The following is a 16,890-nucleotide window of genomic DNA, read 5'->3' on the forward strand; positions in this document are numbered from 1 at the left end:
GAAGAAGCGAGCTGGAATTAAGACGAAAACAACAAGCGAGAGACGTTTGTCATTTCTTTCCTTCAGACAATCGTGTTTTGGATTGAAAAGGAGAGCAGACGCACATGGACCGACCGACCGACCGACCGCTTTTTGGGGACTCCAGCAAAAAACAAGGCCCACGCTCACCGTGGACGCTGGGTCCTGGATTCAACTTTGCGTTTGAGGCCATTTTGTCAAGATCCTGACGACCCCGTTTTGGATCCGTTGGCATGTCAGTGCGATCATTAGCACCAATCAACCTGAGCGTGCGTCAAAGTGTAAAGCGGCAGGAGGGATGATCAGGTGGGACAAAAAGGTGCAATTTGCCGAGCGCACAACAGGATGAGGCCTTTCATCTGACAGTTAATCAAGCGTCAACAACCGGCTTTGTTTTGTCTTCAGCTCGCCGTCCTTCTCTTCCTTGGCCAATTCTTGCCCATGGCAGCGTGACGCCAGCTTGGAGCCTCACTAATTAAGACTTCACGCTGCTCGACTTTAAAGGCGGCCCGTCGAGCTCCCCGCCGGGCCTCCCCCTCCCGTCCCGTCCGGTGACCCGCTGCCGGCCGCAACGCTCCTCTCGTCCTTTTGTCCGTGTTGCGGCCTGGCACGGACGACGGCGGCGGCTGCTGCTGCTGCCTTTAACAAGGTCAAAAGCAGCCTCGTGTCAACACGGAGCCATTGGGTCAACGACAAAAGGAAGGAAGGAAGGAAGGAAGGAAGGAAGGAAGGAAGGAAGGAAGGAAGGAAGGAAGGAAGGAAGGAAACAGAGGGGCTTTAATGTAGGAAGGAAGGAAGGAAGGAAGGAAACAGAGGGGCTTTAATGTAGGAAGGAAGGAAGCAAGGAAGGAAGGAAGGAAGGAAGGAAGGAAGGAAGGAAGGAAGGAAGGAAGGAAGGAAGGAAGGAAGGAAGGAAGGCGCACTTTGAGCCGCTGATGGGATCGAAATTGCGCTCAAAGAGGGGGAATCGATTCGTTTGAGTTGTGCAGGCAGACCAACCACAATCGTGAGGATTGTCAGAAAGGCACCCAAAGAGAACGAGATGGCCGAAAGCCCTTGAAGAAAGTCGGCAGTTGCCATCACCAAACCTTTGCTGACGGATTGGGACGACGCTTGGACGCGCCAAGCGTTAGCGCCGATGGATTAACCGCGGGTTAGCAAAGTGACGTCTCAGTAGGGTGTTATCGGACCCGCATGCCACTGGGGATCAAGTATCAGCTTTCCCCTTCTAATCTGGGGGGGGGGGGAGGCAGAGGAGTCACTTCACTAAACAACACGTACGCCTTTGATAGCAGGCAGGGCGAACGAGGGCGGTTAAAGGCGGCCATTTAGGGAGGGCCCGGCCGGATTAGGGACCACCGCCTTGCATCCTTTCTCTTAAAAGCTTGCCATGTTTGCGGACACCTAGCGCTGGGTGGTCACTTGGCATCCAGGTGCACACCTGGGGAAAAGGTTGCGTCGGGGTCAAGACATTTCAATCTTGATACAACTAAAAGGGAAAACTCAAAGAAGTCCATTTCCTAGATTGTTCTTGAGAACATTTCTGGAAAGTTTCACACAACATTGAGGTGAAAAAAAGCCCCCGAAATAGTTGGAAAATGGCTCACGAGTTTTTTCAATCTATTTTTCACATGGAAAAAAAAATCCCATTTGTGAGTAATAAAAGCGGGGGCGGCGTGTAGGTGGCCGTGCTCTGCCGTCATCCAGGCAGGACCGAAAAAAAAAGCATCAGCCACCATGACCAAGATGACCAAGTCAAACGCTTCATTTAGCCAGCATCGTCACAGGTGACAGGTGAAGGGGGCTCAGGCAAAAACAGGTTAGAGACGCCATTGAAAAGAAAAAGCCCACAGGCTGGCTACCTTGGTGTTTTCTTTCCTTCTCCAATGCATCTTGAGGATGAGTGAAAGGGCGTCTTGAAGTGTCTTTTGTCAAGAAATCCACGTGGCCTAAGCCCTCAAGTGTTTGAGTGGAGCGCTAATGGTGGCAAAGCCTGTTCAATCCGCACCACAATGGACGCAGCAAGAAGATGAGTGACGCGCGCTCAACCGAGTCAACAACGGCCGGCGACTCACTCCAGAGGATAAACGGAGCACTCCAGTCGCAACTCTTGAAAGCCTCGAGTGAGCAACGAGCAAACACGCGGTGACGTGCGCTAAAGTCACAAACTTTTATTGCAAACAAAAACAAAACCTTGTTCATTCATTCATCGGCGCTTCCCGGGACAGCGCCAGAAGTCGCTACAAAACGCGTCAATATTACACGTGGAAAAAAAAGAAACATTTTTCAACAATTCAAAAAATGACACTCTATGTACAAGACAATATTTCCCAATTTTGGCTCGCTAACGTAACGAGTTCGACGCGTCCGATTGAAAAGGCGCAAGACAAACGAGTTTTTGTCGCGTCTTGAAATCTCAGAGACAAAGTAAGGCACCCAAACGGCCGAAGCTAACGCTAACCGACAAAATGGTTGATGAGGTGAAGAAGACGCTTGAAGACGTTGCACATACATCCCTCCCTCACGCGTGCACGCAAGCAAAGTGCTCCACATACAAACGTTCCTTCCTGAAAAGTTTTGCATTCATCATGGGGGGAAAAAAAAAAAAAAAGGATCTGACAACATGGGGAAGAAAAACACGTTTGTGATCAACTGAAACAGTACTTTGGACCTTTTTGTTGAATAAGACCCTTGATGAGTACTTGCAAAAAGACTTTTTGGTGTGCACAACAAAAAGTCTTTTTCAAAAGGCCAACTTCTTTCTTTCCAGAGTGCCTCCTAAACGCAAAAGGTGGATTTGTTTTGCAGCAGATGTGTCGAGAAGGCGCAATTTCGCCAGGGAGATTGGACTTGCGCCCCACCGCGCCCCCCTGCAGGCTTCGCCAGAGACATTAAAGAGGTTTATTCTCAGCGAGGGCGGGGACGGGATGCGCCCACAAGCGGCAGCACAAAAACCCCAAAGAGGTGGAGACACATGGCAACGCATCCCCCCCCCCCCCAAATAATTGTGGAGATCACATTTTGGAGCTTTTGCTTCAAACTTCCATGCGACTTGTTAGCTAGCCCCTTTTTGAAGGTGACATGTGTGACACGTCTTTTCTTTTTGGAAAGAAGCCATCAATCATCCCAAGGCATCTGGACTCTGTCCGGCAAGGCACGGCTGGATTTGCTTTGGCCAAAGCGGACGGCGAGGCTCTCGCCCGCCAGGCTTCCACGCTTCCTCTTGGAGGGCAGAGAGGAAAAAAGTGCAAGTTAGCGATGATGTCAGCGCTTTGCCGAAGCGCCGTTGCGACACAGGCCCGGAGTCTCCTCCTCTTTCTGGGGAACGCGTCTTCCCCTCTCCACTTTCTTGCACTTTTTCTCAGCTGATGTCAGCGGCTAACAATGTCTCCGCAAAGACGTCCTCCTCCTCCAGCCAAACTATTTTTTTTCCGATTTTCCTGGTGAGGGGGGGGGGGGGGGCATCCTGATGTCACTGGGAGCACAGATTGGCCCGATATTTCTGGTGGAGCTTTTTCCGAGCGTTTCCTGGACACGCAAAGTTTGTCACTCAGCTCGCTTGCTTGCAGGTTACATCCATCACATTTGCTTTGGCCTTTGCGAGAGGAAAATGTGAAGCAAGCTTTGGTAAACGGAGGCGCTCCAGCAGGTGTGTGTGCGTGTGTCTTTGACATCTGCGCCAGCCAGCCAGCCAGCCAGCCAGCCAGCCAGCCAGTCGGCATCTCAGTAGTGTGTCGGAAAGCCTCGCGCCTTTTGTCACTCAACGGCGAGAGCTTCCAAGAGGTCAATGCGTCAAGGCGAAGGGCTTGAGCTCAGACGTACCACTCCCGCCGCGAGATGACCGATCCGTCCTGGTGCGCCACGTAGTCGCCGTCGCCGCCCGGGAGGTACGGCGAGCCGTTGCTGAGCCCGTGCGGGTGCTGCGTCTGCTGGTAGCCGTCGGGGCGGTAGGCGCGGTCCGGCTCGGCCCAGCCGTCGCAGATGACGTCGCCGCACAGTTTGGACTTGAACTCCTGGCTGCCTTTGTCTCCGTAAACCTCGTGGAGCTCGTGCGGCTGCAGGACGTCCACCTGCGTCTCCTTCTGCACGTCCGACGGGCCCAGGTACTGCTTGGTGTAGTAGTCGCCCCGGAAGGTGCGCCGCTTGCGCAGCAACGAGAAGCAGACGGCCAGCACAGCCAGGATCAGGACCAGCGCGCCGCCCGCCACGCCGCCCGCCACCAGGCCCAGCGTCTCGTTGTCCTGCACGGGGGCCAGCGTGGGCGAGGTCAACGGGGAGCGCGCCGTGCCGGCCGCGGCGCCGCCGCCGGGTGGGCTGGTGGTGGCGGTCGCCGCTGTGGTGGAAGGGGGTTCTGCGGAAAAAAACAAAAAGGTCCAAATCCAGTTGAGCATTTTGTTTTGGCTCATGTTAAAGTAGGTGAAAAAATGACATTGTCTTGCTGTCAAAATGACCCAAATTGAAAGTTTAAGAGCATGTGCTCGCTCGCTTGCAGGGAAAGGAAGGGGAGGGCAGAACTTCACTGTTGGGGGGGGGAGGCCAGAGGTTGCCTGCCTGCCCCGAGTCTTAAGATTTGAAGCGAGAGGCAAGATAATTGGCCCGCAGAGCCTTTCCTGGACGCTTTGCCTCGGACTCTGGCTCAGGCCTGCAAACAGATGAAGCGTGACAGCTCTTTTGGGGCGCGGCCAAGCCGAGTCATCGGAGGGAGGGAAGGTTGGGGGGGGGGGGGCAGCGCTTGCTTTGTTTGGAGAGGGATTACAAAGGAGCCACGCAGGAATGAAAACAAAAAGGAGCGTTCTCAGGATCCACGCCCCGGCCGGCCCTGATGCGCAGATGTGGATGCGTCTCAGGCTTTATCGACGGCCTTTTATTCAAGAAGCGGGACATTGGTTACCTTGGACCCAGAGGGACACGTCCCGGCTGCCCGCGCCGATGTCATTGGTGGCTTGGCAGCGGTACACGCCCGAGTCGTTCAGCGTCAGCGGCCGTGTGAAGGCCAGCCTGTTGGACGTGACGGCGACGCGCTCCGGCATGGGGCCGTCCAACCTGGAGGAGAGGGGAAGACAACTTGAGACGTTTGGAGGTTACAGCTTCAAGAGTGATCAAAAACAGTCATCTGCTTGGCATCCGCAAAAAAGCCGAGCCGCTTTGGTCAAAAGGCACCGCAACGAAGGATTTGTTGACGACGTCATTACCAAAAGGTCAAGAAAGCGTTGATTTGCAGATAAAAAAAAGAAAAGGGTCTGGGAAAACGCTTGGAAGAAGAGCGCTATCGTCTGGACAGTCGTGCGGACTTGGCCGTGAGCCTCCTTCTCACATCACGGGAGGACGCGAGTGAGTCTGACTTAGTGAGTCTGACTTAGTGAGTCTGACTTAGCCAGCCTGACTCAGTGAGTCTGACTTAGCCAGCCTGACTTAGCCAGCCTGACTTGCTCGCCGCATGCACAGACTCTTCACGCAAAGTCTTCACGAGCGGCGTCAAAGCAAAATAACTGCAGAGTCAGCACAGGCATAGTTCGTATTTTCCGGGTCGGCGAGTCACACATTCAACTTTTTTGTTTAGTTGCCCAAACAGTGCGAACCCACCTGGCCCAGCGATACTCCCGGACGGGCGGGTTGGCCCGAGCGTTGCAGCTCAACGTGACGTTGGCTTGTCCGGCGTACCAGTTTTGCTCGTCGCCCTCCATGCGGACCGTCGGCGCAACTGCGGGAAAAACAAAGCACAACAAAGGCGAGCTTCAGTGACGGCTGGCTTTTGCTGACCAAAGCATATTTGGCACAATGTCCACGCTCAACAAGCATTTGTAGAAGGGGGGGAGAAAAAAAAGAAAAAACGAAACAAAACAGCGGGCATGATATTATGTGACAAGAAGCAAAAGAAAGCTTTGGCACAGCCAGAAACAAAGATATGAGCAACTTGGAGAAGAATTGCAGCAAAAGGTTGCACAACTAATAAACTCATGAGCGGGGGGGGGGGGGGGGGGGGGGGGCGTTAGGGTTACGTGCGGCTGTAATAAAACACAGCAAACAGAGTCGGAGATCCAATTTTGCCCATTTTGATTTCTCCGGGGAACAAACCAGCGAGTCAAGAAAAAGAGGACGCCGAGTCAGCCGGTGCTTCTTTTGCACATTTATTGAGCTGGTCGGGAAGCGACCGTATCGGTTCCCCCGTCCGTCCGTCCGGTAATCCCGCTGGCCGGACGCACGCATGCACGCACGCTGCGCTGGGCTCAAACCACGCCACTCGGGCACTCACAGTGAACATTGAGCACGTAGACGATGCGAAAGTCCGTCTCCAGTGTGGGGTGGCGCACCACGCAGGTGAGGTTCTTGCCCTGGGCGGCGCTCCCGGGCGTCCACAAGTAGCGCAGGTGCACGCTGGCCGTGCCGTCGGCCTCGTCGCGCCGGCGCGTCTCCACGCGCCCGCTCAGCTCCGTCTCCCAGGAGACCTCGGCGGCGGGAAGGCCGCGCTCGGCCACGCAGGTGGCCACCAGCGACTCGGCCTCGCCTTCCAGCAGGGTGTCGGGCCCGGCCGACACGTACGCCTTGGGCTCCACTGGACCACATGGACACATCGTGACAACGTGAGACATGCAAACTAGGATGAGGCTAATATCAAGTGTAGCATTTGGCTCACATTACATTTGTTGGACTGGCACGCAAAAGTACAGCGAGACCGTCTGAAGCCACGCCAATACAAACAGCCCATGCGAGTGTCATCCAGGAAATGATTGACCAATGCGTCATTGACAGAATATCTGGCGGCCGACCGAAGGACCTCCAGGGAAGACTTAAGACCGGGCAAGGAGGACAAATCCAGACAAAATGACCCCATTGGCTCCATGTGTGGACCCGGACGGCTTTTTAAAGAGCACCAGCAGCTGCACAAAGGCAAAGTAAGTGTGTGTGTGTGTGTGTGTGTGTGTGTGCTTTGGGGGCGCAAGCACCTCCTCCGCGAGAAAAGGCCACCACCTTCGGGACATCTGCTCCCTTCGTCCCCAGCAGGAGCTGCTGCTACAAATTCCAAAAATAACTCCCGGCACCCCGTTCTCTAAAAATAGCTAACGGGGCGGCAGCGGGGGATGGAGGGAGGGAGGGAGGGAGGGACCACTCGTGCCGCAGTCGTCAACTTCTCTCTGCCCCCTCCCTCCCTCCCGTGCTCACAAATGGACTGGGGCCAAAAACGGGAGGTGCTCCATGCTGGTGCCCAACATCAAGAGCCGTCGCACCGACCGCAAATTTGATCACTGATTAACCTATGGTTTCTTTGATAAATCAGATTGGAAAAAAATGAATAAAAAGCTGCAATTTTTTTCATTCAAAGGAACAGTGCATAAAAAGCACCAACGTAATCGTGATTGAGTTACTGGAGTGGGATCTGCAATCTGTGGGCAAAATACGTGCTGTCTTGCAAATGTTGCTCTTGTGGCGCTCTCGACAATCAATTTGCAATTGCGAATGGGAGCAAATCAAAGATCTTTTCGGATGAGTGTGAAGCGCTCCTGGTTCGGAACTTGTTTTGCTTTGGTTCTGTATTCTCATAAATGTGGATGTGTTTTGGCTCGACAACAGCGAGTAGGTGAGTTCTTTTCGTCTGAATTCATTTGCGGATGCTCTCGCACGTTTCGCCATAAAAGCCGTCCGACTGGCCGGCGTGCAGTCGAGCAGTTACGCGCCGCCTTTTCCATGAGTCAGCAAATCTCCATGCGCTGCTGAATTCTCACTTTTCTGACGAGGCATAAAAAAAAAAAAAGCTGCATTGCTGGCCACACATTGCAAGGGGGGAGGGGGCGGTCGTGTCTGCATCTCATCGCAGATTCTTGTAGTTGCTCCACTAGAACTGCAACATCCATTTTTCGCACATTGCACGGTGCCTCTCCTCCGTACGCATTTTGACGACGGTGAGCGTCATACGGCTGTCTGATGGAAGCCACGTGTCGTCCGGGCGGCTTGAGCGCTCAGCTCTGCTCAGCTCCGCTCAGCTCCGCTCCTGTGCCAAGTGGAGCATTGGCGTGCACTTTTGACACACTCTTAAATTCAAGACGCTCTTGGGAAATTGTTCATCGTTCTGACGTTGACCTTTTCTGCCCAGGTCGGAAGGAAGCGCACGCACGCACGCACGCACGCACGGAAAACAAGCGAGGCCATTTTCCGTCCGACAATTGAATGATTAGCCAGCCGCCTGCGCTTGTGTGTCCACATTGTGTTCCATTTTGCAGGCCGGCCACTCACCTAAGACGTTGAGCTGGGTGGTCGCCTGGCCGTTCCCCAGCGGGAAAGTGGACACCTTGCAGGTGTACGCGCCCCCATCTTCCAGAGTCACGCCGCTCAGGGAGATGTTGACCGCTCGGTTGGTGGTGGAAACAAAGGCCACGCGGGCGGCAAACTCGGGGTGGACGTACGTGCCGTGGTCCACGTGGTACACGGCCAGGACCTCCCTGCCCGAAGCGATCTGGCGCTCCCACGAGCTCTGGATGAGCGTGATGTTGGGCACCAACTTGATGTGGCAGCCCAGCGTGATCCTCTTGCCCAGCACGGCGTCCACTTTCTCGGGGGCCAGCACCAGGTCGCCGCCGACGCCTGCGGGGAGACGTCAAGTTTTCAACCCATCCGGTGACAAAGGCTCTTATCATCAGCCGACCCCAGAAAGCGGACGCCTGCCCCCGTTCTTCATTCGTTCATGCTAATGCGCTGGGCTTTTTTTTTTTTTTTTACAACACCGGGCTCCATTTCCGCTTTGTTGACATGTTTAACGACACCGGGCTCCGTTTTAGCTTTGTTGACATGTTTACAACGGCCGACCGAGTTGGTTCTATTTGGGAATGTCGGATGTGCAAGCTATAAAAGCGGCCCACCGGCTGGTATTTTGGGTCCTTGGCACCGAAGCGAGCGGTTAGCCGCAGCAATGCTCTTGAGCGAGCGAGGCTCAGGCTCTCCTGCGCTCTGTGGCGTCCTCTGTAATTTGCCTCATCTCACACACACATACGCAGGAGCAAAACAAGGGCCGTGTGTAAGGCGGACATCTTGCCTCTGTGTATGTTCAATTGTGATGTAAACTTGCCAGCTGTGCTCTCACACGGGCTTTCCTGATTTCTTTTTTCCACTCAAAACATTTGATGTGGGAGCCGCCCACATGCAAGTGGGGGATTTTTGACCTCACGACTCCCGCCCCGCCCCGCCCGCCCGCCCGCCTTGATTTGAAAGAGGGGCTCCCTGCCCGAGAAGCTTACTTTTGCTATTTTTAGAGCAGCTAGCTCCAAAAGCTAACGTAGGTGTCGACATCACGTTGCCAAGTCCAGCCTTCCTTGAGTTTTGTGACATCACCAAAAAATATGACACCGCTGGACTTTTGACTGACTGACTGACTGACTGACTGACTGACCTACACATTTGCCGATGACACGGCCGATAGCTGCCCGCGCCACATGTGACCGACTGACTGACTGACTAACTGCGGCACTTGGCGTGGGCGTCGGCTTTCCGACACCGAGAAACCGGAGCCGGCGTGCGCGCAGTCTGCTCTGCCGTTTGCTTTAGCCCGAGCGTCATAAACACAGGGCGGGGGCCTCCACCTTTGGGGGGAGGGCGGGCGGGCGGACAGATGGCCTCAACGTGGGATGCCGACAGACAGCCGGGAGGAAAGTTGGGAGGGCCGGTGCCGGCAAGCGACTGCTTGGCCAAAACGCAGCTTGACAAATGGATGGCGCGGGCGGGATCAACGAGGAGCGTTGCAGCACGACTTTGCCATCACTATTGACGACGACGCACGTGTGACATCAGAGTCCAAACAGCTTTTATGGTGGGCTGCGAGGTCAGATGTGCTTGAATATTTGTTTCTTTGCCTCATGACATCACTAATTGTGACAAGCTGCCGCTAAAGGCTAAATCAAAACCGTTCTCCTGGCGGCCCGGCCCGCCAAAGCAGCGCAAACGTTGGGCCGGCTCCTCGAGGCGGAGAGCCGCGCCGCTAGGTCGGCCGAAAGACGTCCTTGTTGCTGCAATGGAATATCGTGTGGAGGCGGTCATGAGGGAATGATTTCAAAACCTCACCAATCAAGAATGTAGGCTGGAGGCAGGAGGAAAAGCAGAAACATGAACAGGACAGGACAGCCCTTCATGTCCAGTCCAAGCATGACAACAATCAAAGCGGGGCTGGGCCATCGTGTCCACTCATGAGGATTAGAATGAAATGTCATTGCCATTTGCCCCCCAAAACTAAAAACAACAACAATCCCGACCGACTCTGTTCAACAAGCCAAAGAGTGCGAAAGCCGGGCTTCCTTTCAGCTTCCCGCGCCGCATACAACAGTGGCTTGTGTCCAAAGTCATCAGCAATCCTCCCTCCAGGGAGCTAAGCTGCTGCTGCTGCTGCCGCCGCTAGCCACAGCAGCCCAAGAAAGCCAACACGACCCAGCCCAGCCCAGCCCAGCCCGGCCGGCCGGCCAGCCGGCCCAGCCCAGCCCAGCACGGCCGCAGCCTCTTCCTGCTTCCCTTCACTTTGAAAAGGGGGCCTCGCCGCAGAGGCACAACAACGAGTCAGGAAGGGAAGGGGCGGGGCGGGCTACCATTGCCGGGCTGCTGCGATTGGGAACGTGGACCCACGCGCGGGTCAACTGCTTCCAATGAGGCGCACTCACACAAGAACCATTGGTTCAGCGGTCTGGAACCCCGGCGAGGCTCCATTTTGTAAAAGGAGAGGGCTGCTTGCCACCCCCCACTTGTCTGGCATCACTTGGGCACAATGCGAGGAAGGAAAGGGGTCCGTTCCACCAAGGTTCTTGTCGCCCTGCACAAATACGCTTTATGATAACGACACGCCGGACCAGAGGCGACGCTCCGCTCCGCTCGGCCTTTCCCCAAAGTTCCAAGGGCAGGGTTGAGCCGATCGGCATTGCGTCTTTCTAATTGTTCCAAATTTCGATGCTTGACATTTCCAACAATGACCATTTGAGCTTTGTTCTTGACGATTTGAGACGGATCGCCGTACGGGCGGGCGACGTTGCTTGGGAAACACAAGTGACTCGACCGGTTACTTTCTGCAGGACGGTAACGAGCCCAAAAAAAAGTGCATTGCTCTCTCTTGGACCGTTTGCAGGTTTCCTTGCTCACATTTCCCCCTAAAAATGTATTGAAGGTCATGTGAAAAGCGGAAACCAGCAAAGGCGCCCAGCGAGGAGAGGCCGCAGGAGCCGCATGAGCCTGCCCGCGAAGAGGGAGAGTTCACTGCTTTTTTTCTCTCTTCTTCTTCTCCTCCTCTTCCTTCATTTTTCCCACCCGGCTCTGCCAAAGATGAATGACGCTGACAATCCGCAATCCGCCAAGCAGCGCGTCGTGAAAAGTCTCAGTTAACCGGCATCCTTTTTCTTTGTCAAACGTTAGAAAGACGCCGCCGCCGCCGCCGCCGCAAACAGTTTGCAACGGGGGAGGGAAAAGGAGACCATGGAAAAACCATTTGGCAGGGGGCTCGGATTTCTGTCGAGGAAAGACGCTAGGCCCCGATTCATTCATTCATTCATAAGGTACATGTCACTTTCCACCACGTCCATTTTTGAAACGTACACCTTCAAGTATGTTGCCGTGGTAGGCCACGGACACCTCAAAAACAAACAAACAAACAAACAAACAACGGCAAGCAGCAGCAGCAGCAGCAGCAGCAGCAGCAGCAGCAGCAGCAGCAGCAGCAGCAGCAGCAAAGCAACAGTGGGCAGCGTACAACGTTTGGCACTTTTTTGTCAGGAAGGGCCAACGGCTCAACCTGTTCCTGTGATAAAGAGCAAGCACAATGCGGAGGGAGCCCTTGGCCATTTTGACAGCACAACTTTGCTGTTGAGTGGAAGGTTGAGGCGACTTTGTCCAATGGTTTGTTGGGAAGACAAATGGCCCCATGTTACATTTCACAGCGCCGTCCCAAGATGGCCCGATTGCCTCGCACGCAGACGTCATCCGGCCTCTTCGCTTGACTTCATTTAGTTGGCCGGCTGGGAAAAAGGGAGGGAGGGAGGGAGGGAGCGGTCTACGCACAAGTTTTGCACCAGCCCATCTCCATTTGGTCATCACATTGCGTCTATACACAACAGCCAAATCGAAAAATGCAAGTTACAGACAGTGACTGTTCCATTTTGGTGGCAGCCTGTTTAGGCAGCTGTTCACCTGAGCTGACCTGAGCTGAGCCAGTCACCATCAAGTGACACGGACGAAATCCCAGTGCAGCAGAAACAAGGCTACCGGTGCGGCCGTACTTTCCTTCAGTTTTTGTGTGCAGCCATTCAGGCAGCAGAAACGTCAAAGAGGAAAAGTGGCAGGCTGTCTTTGTTGGATACACGAGAGGGACAGAAGGAAAAGGTCAAGTTTGGTCAGTCAACGTTTGGCCCGCCCGGAGGCAAAAATGGACACAGACTCCTTTGACACAGGCGTTGACTTTTTGTGGCAGCAGCTGACCAGGTTTAGACACAACACAAGATGCTGCTGCTGCTGCTGCTGATGATGCCATGCCGCCTTTTCCGTTGCGTCAACTCAACTTTTGACTTTCTGCCCTTCCCAGTAGGATGAAGAACTTGCAGGCGAGACATTTTCAAACACGCCGGCTGAGGTTAGACCAGGTGAGTTGGCAAGTTGACGCTTGATTTAATGACGATGGGCCAATGAGAGCTGTGACATCATCTATCATTGTGTGACCCGCGGAGTCAGGATCTCCGCAAGTACTTTTGTTTTCTACGAGCAACGCGAGCGCTAAATCACCAACATTATTATAGCGCCTCTTCATTTATTGCCTCCGGCCGCACCCACACAAAGATAAGGTCATGAATGGACCGCCGGGGAGAACCTTTCCCTTATGAGCCTTAACGGTCACATCTGTCAGAGAAAAGAAATAAATGAAAGGGGCGGAGTCGACAGAAGGCCGCTCGCAACCGCCACAGTAAAGCGCGGCGCTCATCTGCCGATGGCTTTGGCAAATGGCGGCGGCGGTGAACGTCGCAGCCGCAGACGTAACGGCGACGCGGCGTCAGCTGCAAGGGCATGCCTGGAGGGAGGGAGGGAGGTGACCCTTTCATCCGCTCCGTCCAAACGTCACGCTGTTTGCTTTGCGCTCGTTTTTTCTCGGGACTTGTAAAAGCAGTCCCGAGCTGTGAGCGACACGTCAAGCACGTTTACTGTCACGCTGCAATTTCGCATTGGCGGGGACATAAAATGTGTGGAATGTCCTGGCCATCTAACGCGCCTTTCCCGTCCGTCCATTAGCTTTGGGATTCTCGGCCACAAATGTCATCGCCATCACACGACGGGCCTGTCATCAGAAAAAAGGCCGCTTCTTCGTAAAGAAACTTCGTCAACTTTGCTGATTAGCTTCCAAGTCGCCCACCGCGGTCATTTTCGAGATGGGGTGTCGACTGGATTGGGGCGAGGTGGAGCAAAAGGCTGCGAGGTGGCTTTAATTGAAGACCTCACTTTGGCGGTGGTTTTGGTGGCCCCCTCCGGGCGGGCGGTGTGATTCACATGGAAATAAATAAAATGTGGCAGTAATGGAGCCACCCAAATTACAGGCTCAAGATAGAAATAGATTTTCCAAAGAGGCGAGCGCAGCGGCACCGCTAATTGATGCAAATGTAGAACGCTTCCGCGCTTGTTAATCAGGAGCGAGACCGGTGGAGGCCGGCCGCCGCCGCCACGAAACAAAAGACAAGAAAATGATGGCGGCCGACATTCAAATATTACAAATAGACTTAACAAGACTCCAAAAAAAAAAGGTGGCATTGTGGCAAACTACAAAAGTAATGCAAAATAAGACGACCAAAACAAGTGTTTAAAATGAAAGCGTAAAGTGCCAACAGCGCTGCGCTAGCAAAACTACCGCCTTCATCTTCATCTTGTTTCTTTCACCTCAGATCTCCAGATGACATGGTTTCCTTTAGTTGTGGGTCCAGGACACATGCATGCATGCAAAAAAAAGGCTGCACTACAGCAGTTTGGAGAGGACAACAGGGAATGTATAGGAGGGGGGTGTTTGTTCTCCAGCTGGAATTCAGCCCAACTTGCAGGTCAATCCTCCCAGAGACGCTGCAGTGCCTCCCCTGGAGTGACCCTTCTGCCTTCCCCCCCAAAAATCCAAACTGCCTCCTCCTTGTGCACACAAAACAAACAACACACAACACACTCAAGCCCGGCCCAGGCCATCAATCTCCACAATCCACCTCACACACTGTCCTCCCATCGGCTCGTCTTCGATCGCCACCTTCATGCCTCATTATGACTTTGGAACTTGTCTTGAAGGGCAAAGTGAAACGAGTAAGGAACAAAACAAAATAGGTGAGAAGTTCTAAACTCGTTCTGGAAAACACCAAAATTGTGGGGGAAAAGATTAGGACTCTTTTGAACTTTTTAGACCAAAAAATGACTACAAGATGACAAATACTGATGTTCAAAAGTGTAGTGAGTAGAAAATGTTCAAATAACATCATTTTGTAGACCGGGCCTCTCAGCGAGCAGGCACGCAGTTGGGCCAGTTGATACGTTTGTCCTATGTTGCGTCTTCTCGTCTTTGTTGTTTATTCGCTTGTTGGCAGACCGACATTAAAGATGAACTTTTGACTTCTCCCGTATTGCGTCACGTACGCTCCATTCAGCTCATTCGGCAGACTGCGACGATGCTTTGAAGAGTTTCATCGTTAGCGCTAGGCAAACGCAAGTTAGCATGCCCAAAAGCGCCGAGTCCGATTGCCTCTTGACTCATGTCACCGGATCAGATAAAAACAATGTTCTTACAAAAATGGTATTTTTGTCTGTAACCGTTGACAAACCCTCTTCATCATCCAGGTCGTGGTAATCTTGTTTTGACTGTTGAATTTGTTTGTTTGTTTGTGTCTTTCAAAAAAGTTCACTCATGCAACTATGCTGCAACAAAATACCTCAACTTATGGAGGTGTCAAATCGTGGTCCAGAAAGTTGAAATTCCTCCACACTTTGGCTTTAGGCACAGGTGCTTCGAGTCAACCGGGGTCGAAATGACATTTTGACCTATTTTTCTTACCCAAAAAATGGTAAAACCTCAAATATGAGGAAAATGGAACAAAATTTCGGTACAGAGTTGTAGCCCATCCCCCCCCCCCCCCCCCAAAATGACAAGAGGGAAAACTAAAATACTAGATTTGAGGTGAAAAGGCAAACACTTATGAGGAATACAAAACATGACAGAGCACATGCAAGTTGGGTGGAAGACTGAGGAGATGACTGCCCTTCATCTCCCCTTTTCGCTCGCTGTGTGCCAGCCAGACTTGGCAGCCCGCAACGGGGCAAACTGCGTTGCATGCCCCCTCTCGCGCGCCCACACAAGCCCGCTACGACCTTCTTCGCGTCAAAGTCAGCAGCCCCACACCACTCATCGTTCGGCTTGTCTTTGATCGCCATTTTGCCTCGTTTCGATGACTTTTGAGTGCGGGCTGCAAAGCCCACCAAGCTAGTAGCAGGCAGGCGAGCGAGCGAGCGAGCGGGCGGGCGGGCAGGCAGCCACGACTCGCCGGCCACTCGCAGCAGATGTGGGGAAGGAGGAGAGCACGAAAACAGAGCAAACTTCGTGCAAGTCCATAAAGAAACTCAGCGACTCACCGGCGGGTCCGTATACGACGAGGAGCGTTGCTAAAAGTCGGTAGAGCGGCTCCATGGCTCCGTGGGCTGGACTGCGCCGGAGTGTGCTCGACATCGCGCGTCCTAAATGGGGATGAAAATCAGCCCGCTAGCCCGCTCGCCTGCCTGACTTGCTTGCTTGCCTGTCTCCCTCCGACCCTCCGCGGGAGAAGTGGGCTGTACCACTCGGACGGAAAACGTTTCGCCTGGAAACTAAAGTGGAATGTACCACTACAAGTAACAAAAAACAACAAAAAAAAAAACACACACACCAAAAAACCGTTAGAGCGTGAGAAATGCCACGTTTTTGTACTTCCACTGCATCAAAGCTATGGGATGAAAAATACACAAATATTACATTCTCAAGTCAACAGTAATAATAAAAAAACTAACTACAATAAAGGTACAAAAAGATTCAACTAATATTGGTGAAGACATTTTCAAAATAAAAATGGTATGGTTGCCTTTTATTCTGGGCAAATGACAAAGTTAAGTCCTTTAAGTGGTGTCAGGAAACATGCAAGGGGGAAAAAGAGTTGCTAAACAAGCAAGTGAAAGTGAATATCAAGTCCAGGAGATTGCTTCCTGAAGGACAAAGTATGATCATTCACTTTGGCACGGGCTGACAAGACTGCACCGTCAGCACTTTGAAGGAGACATCCATCCATTCATTCACTTAAGATAAACAAAGGCACTGCGGAAGGTCCAAAGTTGAATTTGAAGTCGTTACTGTTTCAAAACATGTTTTGGGGGGGCGGAATGGCTTCTTGAGTAGAGGTGTTTTTTTCCTTTTTCTTTTCCCAGGGCACTGTACTCATGACAGATGTGCCTACCAAATGTCATGTTTCTGTGACGCTGGCTCAGCAAGTGTGAAGGCATTCCGAGAGCCGGCCGGCCTTGGCGGTGCCAAAAGTCAACTCAAACCAAAGTGACATTTGCAGTCAGACGTCAAGCATTTCTTCCAGGCGTGTCTGGTACGTTTTTCCGCGGCTGTTTTGTGTTTTTCAACAAAACAAAAACTTGGCAGCTCAAACATGCATGATATCAGCCAATCTTTTGTGACTCCAGCTTTGTGGGCAGCTGAACAATTCGGCCCATGGTTCTTTGTTTGCGCGTTTTTATGATGTGTGGCAATAACCTTTGACCCTGCCAACAAAGAATTGTTGACAACTTGGGAATTTTTTCAGCCCGTCTTGCAACTTAAACAACAACTAGCTGATTTAATTGCTGTTTGACAAATAGTGGCCAAGTTTTGAC

The 16,890-nt window shown here is 52.9% G+C and overlaps 1 protein-coding gene across 1 annotated transcript; it reads right to left on the reverse strand.

Annotated features, from left to right (window-relative positions):
* Positions 1-2,174: 2,174 nt before the first annotated feature.
* On the reverse strand, positions 2,175-16,782 carry LOC119132626 (nectin-3-like protein). Its single transcript, XM_037268047.1, has 6 exons — positions 15,616-16,782; positions 8,248-8,595; positions 6,272-6,571; positions 5,602-5,719; positions 4,910-5,061; positions 2,175-4,369 (listed from the first exon to the last, which is right to left on the reverse strand). The coding sequence occupies exons 1-6, from the start codon at positions 15,707-15,709 to the stop codon at positions 3,831-3,833; spliced, it is 1,551 nt and encodes a 516-aa protein (XP_037123942.1). The 5' UTR covers positions 15,710-16,782; the 3' UTR covers positions 2,175-3,830.
* Positions 16,783-16,890: the final 108 nt, after the last annotated feature.

Source organism: Syngnathus acus, chromosome 13 (assembly GCF_901709675.1).
Source record: "Syngnathus acus chromosome 13, fSynAcu1.2, whole genome shotgun sequence".
Taxonomy (NCBI): Eukaryota; Metazoa; Chordata; class Actinopteri; order Syngnathiformes; family Syngnathidae; genus Syngnathus; species Syngnathus acus.

Coding starts and splice junctions, on each gene's coding strand:
- LOC119132626 (XM_037268047.1), bottom strand. CDS start 15,709: ATGTCGAGCACACTCCGGCGCAGTCCAGCCCACGGAGCCATGGAGCCG. Junction 8,596..15,615: donor CGTCGTATACGGACCCGCCG/GTGAGTCGCTGA, acceptor GTCTCCCCGCAG/GCGTCGGCGGCGACCTGGTG. Junction 6,572..8,247: donor CACCCAGCTCAACGTCTTAG/GTGAGTGGCCGG, acceptor CATGTGGTCCAG/TGGAGCCCAAGGCGTACGTG.